The sequence below is a fragment of the Strongylocentrotus purpuratus genome, unplaced genomic scaffold (genome assembly GCF_000002235.5).
Source record: "Strongylocentrotus purpuratus isolate Spur 01 unplaced genomic scaffold, Spur_5.0 spur5_scaffold_3, whole genome shotgun sequence".
Lineage (NCBI taxonomy): Eukaryota > Metazoa > Echinodermata > Echinoidea > Camarodonta > Strongylocentrotidae > Strongylocentrotus > Strongylocentrotus purpuratus.
In genome coordinates, this window is record NW_022145609.1 from 23,620,770 (window position 1) to 23,635,786 (window position 15,017).

The window sequence follows — 15,017 nt, forward strand, 5'->3', positions numbered from 1 at the left end:
CTTATATGATCATTTATTCCTTATATGATCATTTATTCCTTATATGATCATTTATTCCTTATATGATCATTTATTCCTTATATGATCATTTATTCCTTATATGATCATTTATTCCTTATATGATCATTTATTCCTTATATGATCATCTTTTGGTCAATTCTGATCTCATAAATGTGGATAAGTCGGCTTTTCAACAGTTTGATATTTTCAGGCTCTTGAATTTTCTAGAATCCTCAGGTTGATCCATATCATAATCTGTTCATATCTGAAAATTGGGGAGTCCCATTTTTAAAATATATTTGTCAGTATTTTGTTTATCTTTCCAAAGTTTATTCCACAAATTTTCAACTTTTAGGAATACTACATGCTTACATGTCAGTTCAAGTCATTACTCTGCATATTGAGTCAGAACAAAAAAGGCCTTTTACTCCTTCAAGCACATGTTCATGTAAATAAAGTTTAAAGTTACGATGATCTTACTTTAAACAAAATATATTACATTTCTTTGAGCACCAAAACCAGTCAAGGTAAATATTAGAGCTCCCTGAGTATCTTTCTTGTTGGACATGAGTGCTATACAAGTATCCAGTAATATTATTGATGTTATTCTTTTTACAACCACGTCTGTTTAAAAAGAATGACTTGATTGACCTTCTTGTCTTGTAGATGTACGATGAACACAATTATAGTCTCAAGTCCTAGATGACTTTCAAATTGAATCTTTTCCAGCTTTACGTCTGTACATTGTTAATCCATCAACTGTTATTCTCTCATACCCTTAGGCTTTTATGCAAGAGCCATGTTGTTCAAGTAGTCATTGGGTTAAAATGCTTTTTTTGTCAAATTGATCCCCCCTCCCCCTCCCCTTGCAGTAAAACTAGAGAAGAAACCAAGACGCTCGTTGATGGAGCTGGAGATTGCAGCTCAGCGTGAGAAGGAGGAGGCGTTCCGCAAAGAGCAAAAAACCCGGAAGATGAGCACTTCCAAGTCCGTCGGCGACGAGGCCCAGCCCGACTCCTCCCCCGCGTCATCGACCACCTCTTCGCCCAATTCGTCGCCCAGGAAAACTTCAACATCAGTATCAGGTTCCTCAGCCAAGCAGGTTTATAAGGTGGGTGCATCTTTAACTCTCTGCTATCCTTAGTTGACGAGTGGAACAAACAGCGGATTGTCACAGTCAACTATTGTTACAACACACATATTGCATACATATACTCAAATAAAGTGGCAGTCTGGGGTTTTGATCTGGAATAAATTAGAGAGTTTAAAAACAGATGCTTTGGTCTGAGTCATTTGGCTGGAGGCTTGCAAAGAAAATCTGTCGGCCTATCATTGACAAGTATTTTGCTTGAAGACCCAAAAGGGAATAGGCTTTTCTCTATCAGAATGGACACCGACATCCCATAATGGGTCTCTTGATTGACATGTACAGTTAACAACTTAATTATTCCCCCCCCCCCATGTAAATTTGATGCCCCCCCTCCCTTCGTAACCCAAGAATGAAAGGTGGACTGGTTGAATACTTTTAGATGCAAGCTTTAATATGTAACATTCATAAGAAACATAAATTTGGGACAAATCCATTCTTTACATTCTTGAAAAATCACAAAACTTGGTAATGGCCGGTATGAATAGTTGAGTTATCAGCTGATCTTGCTAATGTAGAAGTCGAGGCTACGTCAGCTATGGCATGAACTACATTTTGTAGAAGGACTTAAAATTTACTTTTTGTGATGAATTCAGATAGCTGACTGGTGTATTTCTTTTTTGTTCATTATATTTTTTTAAATAAATTCATGCATTACATAAGAATTGCATTTGCACTCTGGGAAAAACCATTTAGCAGCAAAATCCTAAAATACATTTAGTAGAAGTAAAATCATCAAAGTCATTGCATTAAACATTGGCTCAATAGTGATACATTTTGTCAAGAATTAGATTTGTGGTCTTGGACTGGATTGCACAACTCTACGTTTTATACCCTAAGATCCATTCTAGGACAGGTACAGTTTCAAGTGACATACACGTATCTGGGGCTTCTTGCATAAACACTTGCGATTAAATGCAACTTTTAAATACATTCCATGCAATTAGATCTTCAATCAATCAAGATCGCATGTTTTGGACTAGCATTTGTATTTATTTTAATTGTGTGTAAATGCAACTTTTTGTACAAGAACGTCCAGGATATACACACACCTTTGAAAATAAAGAATATGATGGTACCTAAAGTGATTAGAAACATCCCTGAGGGACACCATATATTTCAAGTTTGTTTTTTCTAGCTGCATGAAGAATTACGTTCCACGATAACTTGGACATGACCTTTGAAAGTATTATGCACATTCTTTTATCCCTGCAGTAAAGCAAACAGATGAAGGATTTTACAATGAACAGCATTAGTTCCAAGCAAGGACCAAGGCACGTACATCAATCGTGCTCACGTAACCCACAGATATATAGCATGACTAGAAGGCTCATTTGTATTTTTTAAAGTAGTGATGAGAACTGCCTTTGAGGCAGCCATTTGGAATAATACATGTTAATTGCAAATATTTACGCAAGTCAATATCATCCTAAAAAAGATCAAATTTGCAAACCATATCTGAATTTCACTTTGCGCACATCCTATTTCTGTTTATAACACACTCATGTCATACACGTGACAATTTTTGTTGATGATATATCAGTTATTCAAAATGGCTGCCATCTTGGCTTCAAAGGAGGAAGATACAGTATAGTGAGAATTCTAGTGACTGTGTTGTAGGTCCGTGGGGGACGATCATTGTGCCATTCATGTACACGTAGCTTTATATGTGACAATATTAACATTCACCTCATCCAACATCTTAACATGATTTGTCATAACAATTCCTGAAAATTTGAACATTTTTAACTGGACATAAATTATTATAAAAGGGGGAACCTACATGTATCTGTATGCATATAAAGCATACATTTTCACTAGAATATTTATTTGTGATGTCATTGAGGACATTCTATCCATTTTACATTGCGCAAGCTGTGCATTTATCTCCAGATTTATAAATATCTATTGAATAGAGGTCCGTTTTCAAATGCAAAGGCGAAGTGGTAAGAATTGAGTTGTGGATAGATTTTAACTTCAGAATTCTAAGTATTAATGGGATAGATTTTCTCTCAGTTTCCAAATGATTACCAGTATTGGTTCGAACCATCAGGATCGAATAGAAATAAAAATGTTTGAAATGAATATTGATCTTGTTCTTTCCAAAGTGAAGAAATTACATTATATTTCATGTATTTAACATATCAATACATCCATATACATCTACACGGTACACTCACCAGACATTTGATGAACATCGGTGTAACGGTATATGTGTTTATTATTTCTACCTTTCCTTTTTGTTGTGGTCTGCATGCAGAAATAATTCATTATTTGTCGCCATTGATAAGTCTTTGTATCCCTCCCAAGAATCTCTTTTATTTGCCTTTTTGTTTCAACTTGTGCGATACTGTGTTTCGATGTTGCCGCCTATACATGCATGCCATTCTGTGTATATTCATGTTTTATTTTTCCTTATAACTGTAAAGTGGGGGTTGTTCAGTAACCTTAAATAATGAATAAATATATGGTAACCTTAAATAATGAATGAATATATGCATTACGCAATGGAACAGATTTTTATCTTTAGATTTTATACTGTTTAGACTGTTCAACAGGAATTGTGAACCAACTGCCTGAAGATAGTAAACTCATCAATTTGATAAACTACATGAAGCTGCGGTCATGCTTTTAAACAATCATTACAATATGAAACGTCGAGCCACTCCCACCACCCATCCTCTCCAAGCGCTATAGTTCTCCTTAGAACTATAATCTAAGAATGATAACCAACAGTCTTTTTCAAGACTACACCAACAGTCCTTTCCAGGACTACACACCCTCAAGAAAGATTACAGAGAGTCCTTTTCAGGACTCCTCAATCCTCCCTCTCTCTCACATGGTGCACCCGCAAGCCTATGAAAATTGTCCCACTGTTTACTAGATGCATGAAAAAAATAGTCAAATTAAGGATATAAATCCAATTGTATACAATAAAATGTGTCATATGATAAAGTTGTCTGTTTGTGATGCATGCCATAATACTGTTTATTTTTTTCAATTTATTTATTTATTTATTCATAAATGTATAGTGTTGTCAATCATTACATAACATTCAATTTGCTATTATTGTGTATTAATACATTGTGATCCAGATACATTTTATGTTGTACTGCAATCAGTATTACCATTGCAAACCTCAACTGGCAGTTTATCTTCATCAATTTAATGATACTTTTTATGAATAGTGTATTGAGGGAGATAGTTGTCACATGCGTAAAAGACATACAATATCTATATGCGAGTGAACTATTCGGAACTCCATGATTTGACATGAGTGCGTGTGTCACAACTATTCCTCTTAATATGCTATGACTCGTTATAGTAAGTGCCACCTTGTGAGAGGAGATTTAAAAAAAGAAATTTATTGTTGCTGCAAAAAATACTTCTAATGCAACCAAAATTTGTAAATACATCCTTTTTTTTATAGGTTTAGCAGAATTACTGACAGATTTATTTATCCATTTATTTTTTTAATTTTTGTTCAATGTCAATTCCATTGTTCAAAGAATCAAAGCTCAGTGCAAGCTCAGATTAATATACACTGATATCATTCATTTAAAGTATATCATTATTTGTTATCTTTTCATCCATGAAGATATGAATAGTTCTTAATTTTGTACTTCTTTCTTTTCTTCCGTGTTGTATCTACGCAGGATCTGAATTACGCTCCCCATACGAACAAGAAGAAGCTGGCCCTCGCTGGGCATTGGGAACACAAGTGGAAGTGAATTATTCTGCGCATCGTTATGTCACTGTAACAGTAACGCTACACGAGGGGGCTATTCGTGCTATATCACTTCAAATGTGTGCTCCACCCGCTTGTGAGAGGCATTAGCTGTCCTTTAAAAAAAAAAGAAGAAGACATTATTATAATACAGGTGGGACTGAGGATAGATGCAATGACAAGATAAAGGAGTTGGTGGTGGCGATGTGGGGTAGGCGTGCGCCCTTCCCCCCATGTACAGTATACGCTAATCGCGCATTAAGAGTCTCACCATGCACATGGAGCAGAGCTGACAGAGAAATGAATGCGTGGGACTGATAGAGGCACTCCCCGCAGGAGATGAATATTGAGTTATGTATCGACAGAGGCCTGCAGGAGATAGCGTCTGACGTCTCCTTAATGTGCTGCTAAAAGAGAACATTATCGCCTGCTTCACATTGATTGCATGATATCATAGCGCATTGAGCGATGTTGCAGCAGCTGCTCTGTGACTTAATTTCCGCCGACATTTCTCTTCCATAAGTCCAAACCGTCAAACCTGTTTAGCATGTGCTTCCTCAGTGCACCCATCATAGAGCTAGAACTGCTGCAGTATATTTCATTTTCCGACATCTCAATCCCGATTCATCGAAACTCAGGACCAAATTATTTCTCTACCGGAGCATGCAGTGTGCTCATGTCATCCTCTGTAACTGTTGTATTGTATCATCATCAGTATTGGTGTGCGTCCGTTTGTACAGAAAGGACAGAAAGATCACTCAGCACCTGCAGCTGTACAGTTTGATCAAAGAATGTTGTTGTTTATCTTGCTTGTTTCTGGGTATATATTTCTTTGAGTTAAATGCCAACAAGTTTTATTGAGCAGTATTTCAAATAAAAAAATCAAAAAAATCTCAAAGAGCTTTAAAACAAAAGGCAACAGATACTGTACATATACTGTGATATATGCATGTATCTTCACGTTGTAAGTTTTATTATTAAAAATCATGCCATGATGTAAACTCTTTAGATGTGAAACCTTTTTTTTTCAAGCTGAAATGCATCTCTGTGGCTAATCGATTGCGTAACTCATCCACAGACAGAAAGGTGTAAGTTTGAAATGACTTCATTGTCTTTCTGGCTCTAAGACTTTTGATGTGTATATTTTCCAAAGCTAGAAAAAAAAAGAGAGTAGTTTGTTGAGAGCCAGAAGGCGTTACATGTATGGCATATTTTTAAAGGTAAAGACCAGTTATGGTCATGCGATTGCATTGTGAAAGAAACGTTGTGGAATCGATCAGAAAAGGTTGATCATCTAGCATCTAGCATCTGCAAGGTTCTGGAATCTTAAAAATGATAAGAAATTTGGCCCATTTTTCGTAAAGTTACAAGCACTATACACAGAAAGATGTATATGGGACTACCCTATATCTCTCACAGACCATGAGAGAAACAAATTTACCAAATATATAAATTAGTAGGCGGTTTCCCGGCAAATTTTTTATCATCATGTATTAGTCAAAACATATTCTTCCACATGATTGGTAATGAGAGCTTCCATTTCATTTTTTGAAATTGGAGCGTTTCCAATACTGGTCTTTACCTTTAAGTTATTTTTAAGGTATGCTTTATTTTTTTTGTTTGCATAGAAATGTGGTCTTCTGGCTCTCAACGGACAAAACAACGTTATAAACTACGTTATATATGAATGATGTCAACACACTGGCATTCTATTCTACATGTAGAAGTGCTATGAAGAAAGACTAGCATTAATCAAATTTACATGGGCCCCGAGCCTAAACTCCTGTGATACCGAATTTATGTACACAAATGAGACTGAAGTCCATGGATAGTGGACAAAAATGGGACATTTGTGGGATTTCCTTGAACAAAATATTTAATCTGCATAGTTGAAATGTTTTATTATCCTATTGAATGCAAGATGGGATGGTTTCTAAATAAGGTCCAGTAGGAAATGTATTTTGGGGGTTTCAAATCTAACATTTGATTCATATTTGTAAATAAATATCTTGTAATGCTACAATTGTATATTTTCCAAAGAAATATCTGTATAATACTTTTGTAGATATGCCAATGTTTGTAATTTAGTCTATACTGTATGTACTTGTATCAAAAGGTATATATTATCATGAATGAGATATATGATAATATAAGGAGACAGATTTGCAAGATTGATTTTGAATCATGTTAGATTGTATGGAATATTGAAACAATATTTTCTAAATATTTAATTTTAAAATTATTATTTCAACCTTTTGGTTGCTGAAAAGATTATGGATATATCATGTGCATGTTGCTTCTGTAATATGTTAAAAAGTGAACATTGTATTTGTGTTTGATGTATAAAAAGCGATCTGGTTTTGATAATTTTCTTTCTGAAGTTAATAGAAATAGAGATGTTTGACAGATGTACATGTATCTGATGTGTTTAATTTCAAATGTGTGCATTCGTACAGTTGTTATACGATAAGTGTGAAGTACATGTCAGTTTCAGCCATCATTGAATTCTTAATGATGCGTTCAAAATCTCAAGAAATACTTGTATATTTTTGTACACTGTGCTACTTGTAGAAAAACAGTATTTGCATGGCTGCACAAATATGTACAAACGTGTAATTCCACTGTAGAAAAATCACTGCAAATGTAAATGAAATTGAAGAATCCCCTCTTCTTTTTCAAATGAATGATGTTACATGCATTGAAGACTTATATAGCTTGAGATTGCCAATTGTAATTTCTCATTTCATTCATATACATGTATAGAGTGCCGTTGAGACTAAATGCCATTCTTTTTTCTTTTTTCGTTGGAAATCATAATTATGTCAATTTAATGACTAAAGTTCCATGCTTTGACATGTACATGTATATGCATGGTATCAAGGTGTTTTTCCTCTCTCACTAAACCCTTTCTTTGATGATGAAGGGTTATGAGAGCTGTGAAATCCAATATTTTCTTTTTTAATGATATGAATTTATTATGAAAGTCACAAACACAAAAATACCCAAGGACGCTTGCCAGTAACTCTCTTACATGCAATGAATTTCTATTAAAAAATTGTCTTTGAATCTTAAAACTTTATTGTAATGATGTGTTTCTTTGAAAAAAAGCCAAGAACATACATAACATTAATAAATGACCTATCACAATGATTGCCAATTGAATTAAATTACTCAAAAGAATGTTTTATATCAAATTATATTATCGTAAACAAAATTTATCTTGTAATCCCAGTGATTGCAATTTGAAACAAATCACCTGTAATTAGAAGAAGGGATTGTATAGAAAAACCATTATCTGTTTGTATTCCATTGTAGTCGTGAAAATTTGTGTTTTGATGTGATGTGATGAAAATTCTTTCCTGTACAATGTTTGTTTTTTTGTTGTTTGCATTAAATTTATATCCTGCTTGGTTACTGTATCAAATGTGAGTTCTCACAAAATATATATTGTCACAGAGAAATAAGATATACTTGTTGTACCGGTGTTTTTATTTAGAAAAGATTTAAAGCCACACTGTTCTAGAATCACTTCCACAAAATCCCATCTGGTCCCGTAACTCGCTGCTTCCCTAGCTGCGCTGTTGGTTCTATAACGTACAGCCCCACTTTTGCACTTGAAGAGCTCTCAGAAACACTGCCGAGGTTTGTGATGTCATGTAAGGGACCAAGTAAGCTTAAGCAGACAATGTCCCATAACAATGCACACATTTTCAGTGCCTGTTTCATCATCTTATTTCTCTAACTTCACCAGCATCATTCTCACTGTTTGATCTGCTGCCTCGTTCTAAATTTTGGACATGGTTTTATGTTTTCACTATACCATGGCTTGTCATTCAGCATCACTTCCCTTTTAAAATGGTGTGAAATAAGTTCGTTTAAAATCAATAGACTCTTTATTATATTGAAAATAATTGCACTGAAAATATGTTTATTCGTTTGTAGGATGACAGGATGTAGTCTGGTCATGCAGGATTGGTCCTTGTGACGTCATCAAAACATCGCTAAATTTTTCTGGCGACAAGCTTTATACATGTACATATACCCAGATCCCAAGAGGTGCTATTATTTGTGTTCATTTGACCTAAAATTTGTATGATTGTCATCTGTAAGCTTCCTGGGGGGTGTTTCACAAAGATCCTAAGTTGAACTTATCTCTAAGTTGGACTTGGGAGATTTCATGTTCTTGATGTGGAATTTATGAAAAGTCTAAAATATTTGAATTTTGAATTTTGTTTTGAATGAATTTCATCATAAGGCTACAAATGGCTCTCCATAATATTCAAGTCCAACTTAGAGATAAGTTCGACTTAAGAATATTTGTGAAATACCCCCCTGGTAGTGATGCATTTTTGGCCATACTTGTGATTTTCTTTGAACATTATGCAAATGATATGCGTAAACATACAATTTTACTGTAACAGTTAACATCGTAACAAAAATCAGTTCAGAATATATTTCATTTTATTTCATCATTTCCAATAATTTTCAATATAGCAAAAAACACTTTCAGTTAAAAAAATATGCTTCGGAAATGGTTTCCCCAATTGTCCTATATAATCAGAAGCTTGTTCATAATGTATAAACCACAATCTATTCATATCAAATATATGAATAGGTTCATTTCTAAAGTTAAATACAAGTAACAGAGTGCATTGAGGGAACATAAAATGCAAATCCAGCCTGATATTAACTTTAAAAGAAGCAGAAAATAGCAGAACTGTGAAAATTTGAGCAAAATCTAATTAAAAAAAGGAAGTTTTCTTATACTTAAACCAACTTAAATAATGCAGTATGGGATATTTAATACACAACTACATCTCTCTCATGATATAAATCCTTTCATATCTCACCCCTAAAATATACCAGGCAAATTAAATCTAAGGTAGCCTTAATAGTGAAATGTAGTGACATGAAAAGAACCTGTCTACAATGCAAAAGGCAAAATAGTTGGTGATATTTGTGAATTAAAAAAATTCCTGTTTGTGACATATCTGAATGAAATTTAGGTTAACAGTAAGCCTAATCATCCATGTATTTACTAGCTCCATATCCTAACGATGTGCTTTTACCTCTATGTGATAAAATTGATGATTTCCAACAATTATGCATTTTGCGTTCTGGACGCGTCTTTTTGTGTCACTGCAATGTGCTAAACTACCCAAGTTGCTTCAATGATCTTCCAGTTTATTGCAGTCATGAGATATTTGACCTTAACCTCATGTATGGTCGTATATAAGGGGGGTGTTTCACAAAGATCCTCAGTCAAACTTATCTCTAAGTTAGACTTGCACATTATGGAGAGCCATTTGTAGCCTTATGATAAAATATATTCAAAAGCAAAAATTCAATCATTTTAGACTTTTCATATATTCCACATCAAGAACATGAAATCTCCTTGATAATACAAAATATGAATGATTTGAATCAACATTTTATGCCTCTTAAAATAACGTTTACAAAATATTTTCAAAGATGCTAACAGCTTTCCATAATTGTTCAGTACAACTTAGAGATAACTTCAAGAGATATCTTTGTGAAACACCCCCCTGGTCGGTCCTCAAACTAAAATTCAAACATGTAAAATTGGAGCATGGAAGAAGTATGAACTGATGTATGCGAACGGCTCTAAGATCCACTCTGGTGCAATCTGAGCCGCATTTTGAAGCACTTTTAAACACATTTTATGACTTAATTTATTAATAATTTAGGTTGAGAATGCATAATGAACTTTATGATTATCAAGCCTGTACAACAATAATTCACACCTGTCGCTGTTACACGTCTAAGCCCTCGTGGACCTACTTTCATGCAGGTTCGGTTAGAATCTGTTCGATGGTTCTTTAGTTGTCATGGTAACAAAAGTATGGACAGCCAAGACAGCTCTTAAACATTCCTTTACGCCGCCACGTACAACAATTGTTGTGACCTTTAACATCTGACCTCTTTTCATTTAATCTTTTTACTCTTGCACAGTCATCATAGTGATATGATATTTTCTGGAATTCTTAATGATTTCATGACCTGTTTTGTTAAAATTACTTCAATGGTTTTAATTTTACGTTATCACAGTAACAATACCGGTACATCTCGCCCCAAGAGTCGATCAATGAATTCGCCTTTTAATGTTTATACACACTTCAGCCAAGTTTGATTTCAATTACTTTGTTTATACAATTTATTGTGACACTATATCTGGTATACATCAACATTTTAATGGTCCTGACTTTTGACCTCTTAAAATCAAAACCTTTGAGTTCATCCTTGCATGCTCATACACTGTACATACATGTACTTGATCTAAGTTTGATTAAAATCTGTTTTGTTATCGGGGTAACAAAAAGCCAAGGCGGACAAGCTGAAAACATAATTCCTCAGTCCCAACTTTGTTGGCGGAGGCATTACAACAAAAAAATCCGAAAACCTTCTTTGAAGAAGTACAGGAAGACATGAAATATGGCAAAATGGTATCATCAATATACACACAGTACTCAAATTTTAACGTCTCATCTGGCAGTTTTCACACACAAACTTAATAACCGATTTCAATCATTTCATCGCTTAGACTTATTGCAACAAATATACAGTACTTACAATATAAAACAACATACATGTATCATTGATACAAAACAGAATTTTTTTCAATTACAAAAAATAAAAATTTCATCGCGAAGATCTGAAAGACCTGCAGATCTTAATATTTTGGTAATTCTAGATTTAATCAATAGAATGATCTACCTATTTGCCAATTCAGAAGTTTAAAAAATGGCTACTAGAGATGTTCAAGCAAATAGGCAAGAAATAAAATATATTTATCAGTCAAAGCATCACCGACCACTTCGCCTTGAGCATCCTCAGGGATAGATATGGGAACAATATATCTAGCTTATATTATCATCAACATTTTAATGCTGTATAATTTCAATGCCTTTTCTTATCAGTAACTGCAAATTAAATTCCTTCAACAAGAAAGAACTAGATGGAATTTTGACTGCGCGCAGTCAAAAATGATGCCTCCGCCATAGAGCAATTTAAACAAGTTTGGAGTTTAAATCTCCAGTGGTTCTTGAGATATCATGATAACAATCTCAATGTATGGAATTTCATAAGTTGACCTCTGTGACCCTTGACCTTTGACCTACGTGCTCCAAAATCTAATCAGATTGTCTTCCTATGGTGATACACACTATCATTAAGTTTGAAGTTTAAATCTCCAGTGGTTCTTGAGATATTATGATATGGTGATACATACTATCATTAAGTTTGAAGTGAAAATTCTCCAGTGGTTCTTGAGATATCGCGATAACGATCTCAATGTATGGAATTTCATAAGTTGACCTCTGTGACCCTTGACCTTTGACCTACGTGCTCCAAAATCTAATCAGATTGTCTTCCTATGGTGATACACACTATCATTAAGTTTGAAGTTTAAATCTCCAGTGGTTCTTGAGATATTATGATAACAATCTCAATGTATGGAATTTCATAAGTTGACCTCTGTGACCCTTGACCTTTGACCTACGTGCTCCAAAATCTAATCAGATCGTCTTCCTATGGTGATACATACTATCCTTAAGTTTGAAGTTTTTACATCTCCAGTGGTTCTTGAGATATCATGATAACAATCTCAATGTATGGAATTTCATAAGTTGACCTCTATGACCCATGACCTTTGACCTACGTGCTCCAAAATGTAATCAGATTGTTTTCCTATAGTGATACACACTATCACTAAGTTTGAAGTTTAAATCTCCAGTGGTTCTTGAGATATCATGATAACAATCTCAATGTATGGAATTTCATAAGTTGACCTCTGTGACCCTTGACCTTTGACATACGTGCTCCAAAATCTAATCAGATCGTCTTCCTATGGTGATACATACTATCCTTAAGTTTGAAGTTTAAATCTCGAATGGTTCTTGAGATATCGCGCTAACAAACTCAATACAAGGAATTTCATAAGTTGACCTCTGTGACCTGCGACCTTTGACCTACGTACTCCAAAATCTAATCAGATCGTCTTCCTATGGTGATAAATACTATTCCCGAGTCTTAAGTTTAAATCTTAAATGGTTCTTGAGATATTGTGATAACGGTCAAACGGGACGGACGTACGGACGTACGGACGGACGTACGGACGTACGGACGTACGGACGTACGGACGGACAACCCGAAAACATGATGCCTCCGGCACCACCTTCGGTGGCGGAGGCATAAAAATCTATGCCACAATAAAGAGGGAAGAAAAGGAACCTTAGAGGCAAATGTTCTCATAGGCTTGATCAAATTCAATAATTTGTCGGGCTAGGCCCTTGCTTCCCTTTGGCAAGAAAATAACTGCCCTTTAATACACCAATGCGCCCTGGCTACGACTATTTGTTAATGTGCAAGGATATACTGAAAGTCCTTGATAGGAGCATTAGAAATGCATTACCACATGAAACAGAACAGGGTCTTGGTTACACCCTCTTTATGCCTCTGGACCCAGTATCAGGCCTCTTGACTTACTCAGAAGAATTTTATCCAGAGAAGAAAACAAAATATTGCACTGACGATGCTCTCTGAGCTCCTGAGACTCTTTGTCCAAAGGTGATTGTCGTGTAGCAATCTGACAATACCTCACAAGACAGTGAAGATGTTCTTTGGTAGTTTCCGAGTCTCGGCAGAGAGGATGATTGTCCTATTGCCACCTAACTCTTTTGTCCAGAGGTTGAACCCACCGATGACATTCTCTGTATGCTTCAAAGCCTTGGTGTTCAGCATCCATCCAGCTCAGAAGGAAGTTGTCCACGGATGATGGACAAGGTCTCTTCCAGCGACGGATGTTGCTGATAATAGCCTCTATTATGCTTCTGACGCTCAATGCCCAAGAACCGACTCACTCAGAAGACTGTTGTCCAAAGATGAAACTAAAGCCAATGGCATTGATGATGTTCTCAATGTCCAAGATTATCGTCCTGTTGCCATTGATAATGTCCTCTATATGCTTCTGACACTCAATGCCCAAGAACAGACTCACTCAGAAGACTGTTGTCCAAAGATGAAACTGATGCCAATGGCATTGATGATGTTCTCAATGTACTTCTGAGTCTCAATGTCCAAGATGATCGTCAAGTGGCCATCATCATCTGGTACAACTTGCTCCTCAGAAGACCATTATCCAAAGATGAAAGCCAATGGCGTTGATAATGTTCTCAATGTCCAAGATGATCGTCATGTTGCCATCACCATCATCAACTCACTCAGAAGACTGTTGTCCACAGATGAAAGCCAATGGCGTTGATGATGTTCTCAATGCACTTCTGAATCTCAATGTCCAAGATGATCGTCATGTTGCCGTCACTGTCGGGTACCATGGCGGGACGTTCCTTGCTGATCATCTCCAACTCCTAATGAAATATATACAGAGAAAACAAAAGTGAAAAGGTACAAAGAAGGAAGTAAAACGAGGAGAAAGTAAGAGAGGGAACAGAGAGTGAAAGAGAGACAGGGAGGCAGAAACAGATGGCAGAAAATATGTTGAGAGAAAAAGATAATAGTAGTAGAATGAAAAGAGACAGAGAAAAGAAAGCCAAATAACGAGCAAGAGAACATCAAATGAGTACTGGTATGGAAGAATGACTCGTTGCCTTGTCAAGGAAATGCCAACTGAATACAGGTTTTACAAGTTTCATCCAAATCATCCTAATTCACAAATACAAACAAGCTTCAGATTAATTTGACAGCATCTTGCAATTACTGAGAGAAATAAATTTGCATGCAATGATGCAAATAAAAATAATTAAAGAAACTGTTAAGTTCGGGAAAAGACAAGGATTTATTTGTGAGCTATTTCATTCCTTTTTGTTTATAGTGTGGAAGAGTATCAAAGAAGAGTATGGAGCACACTTTCATGCCACATGTTTGTGTAGTCCTATATACACATTTCTGTGTTTATAAGACTATACTATGGATATGTACAGGGCATGGTTGTTTTTTGGGGGAAGACTGGGCCAACTTCTGATCATTTTGATGATTCAAAAACCTCACAGTATACAACAATACTTATAATCATATGCTACATGATCAACCCTTTCCAATCGATTCCACAGTTTCTTTCACAATGCAATCCAACAACCAGAACTCATCTTCATTTTTGATTCATTG

At 35.4% G+C, this 15,017-nt stretch overlaps 2 protein-coding genes across 3 annotated transcripts in view; one reads left to right on the plus strand and one right to left on the minus strand.

The window, feature by feature from the left end:
• Positions 1 to 5,004, plus strand: part of LOC115918958 (serine-rich adhesin for platelets-like) — a 39,371-nt gene extending 34,367 nt beyond the window's left edge. The window contains exons 4-6 of one of the 2 annotated variants that reach the window (XR_004066062.1): positions 873 to 1,111; positions 2,363 to 2,421; positions 4,804 to 4,860. Coding sequence is in view for 1 of the 2 variants with exons in the window: in XM_030995644.1 (XP_030851504.1) it covers positions 873 to 1,111; positions 4,804 to 4,878 (314 nt within the window). In the remaining variant the exon portion in view is untranslated. Of the gene's footprint in view, positions 1 to 872; positions 1,112 to 2,362; positions 2,422 to 4,803 lie in introns of both variants that reach the window. The other variant, XM_030995644.1, reaches the window with a different exon arrangement.
• Positions 5,005 to 13,099: 8,095 nt separating this feature from the next.
• Positions 13,100 to 15,017, minus strand: part of LOC575585 (KICSTOR complex protein SZT2) — a 44,318-nt gene continuing 42,400 nt past the window's right edge. Inside the window, exon 37 of the mRNA XM_030995823.1 lies at positions 13,100 to 14,260. Within this exon, the coding sequence (XP_030851683.1) occupies positions 14,114 to 14,260 (147 nt within the window). The 3' untranslated portion in view covers positions 13,100 to 14,113. The remainder of the gene's footprint in view (positions 14,261 to 15,017) is intronic.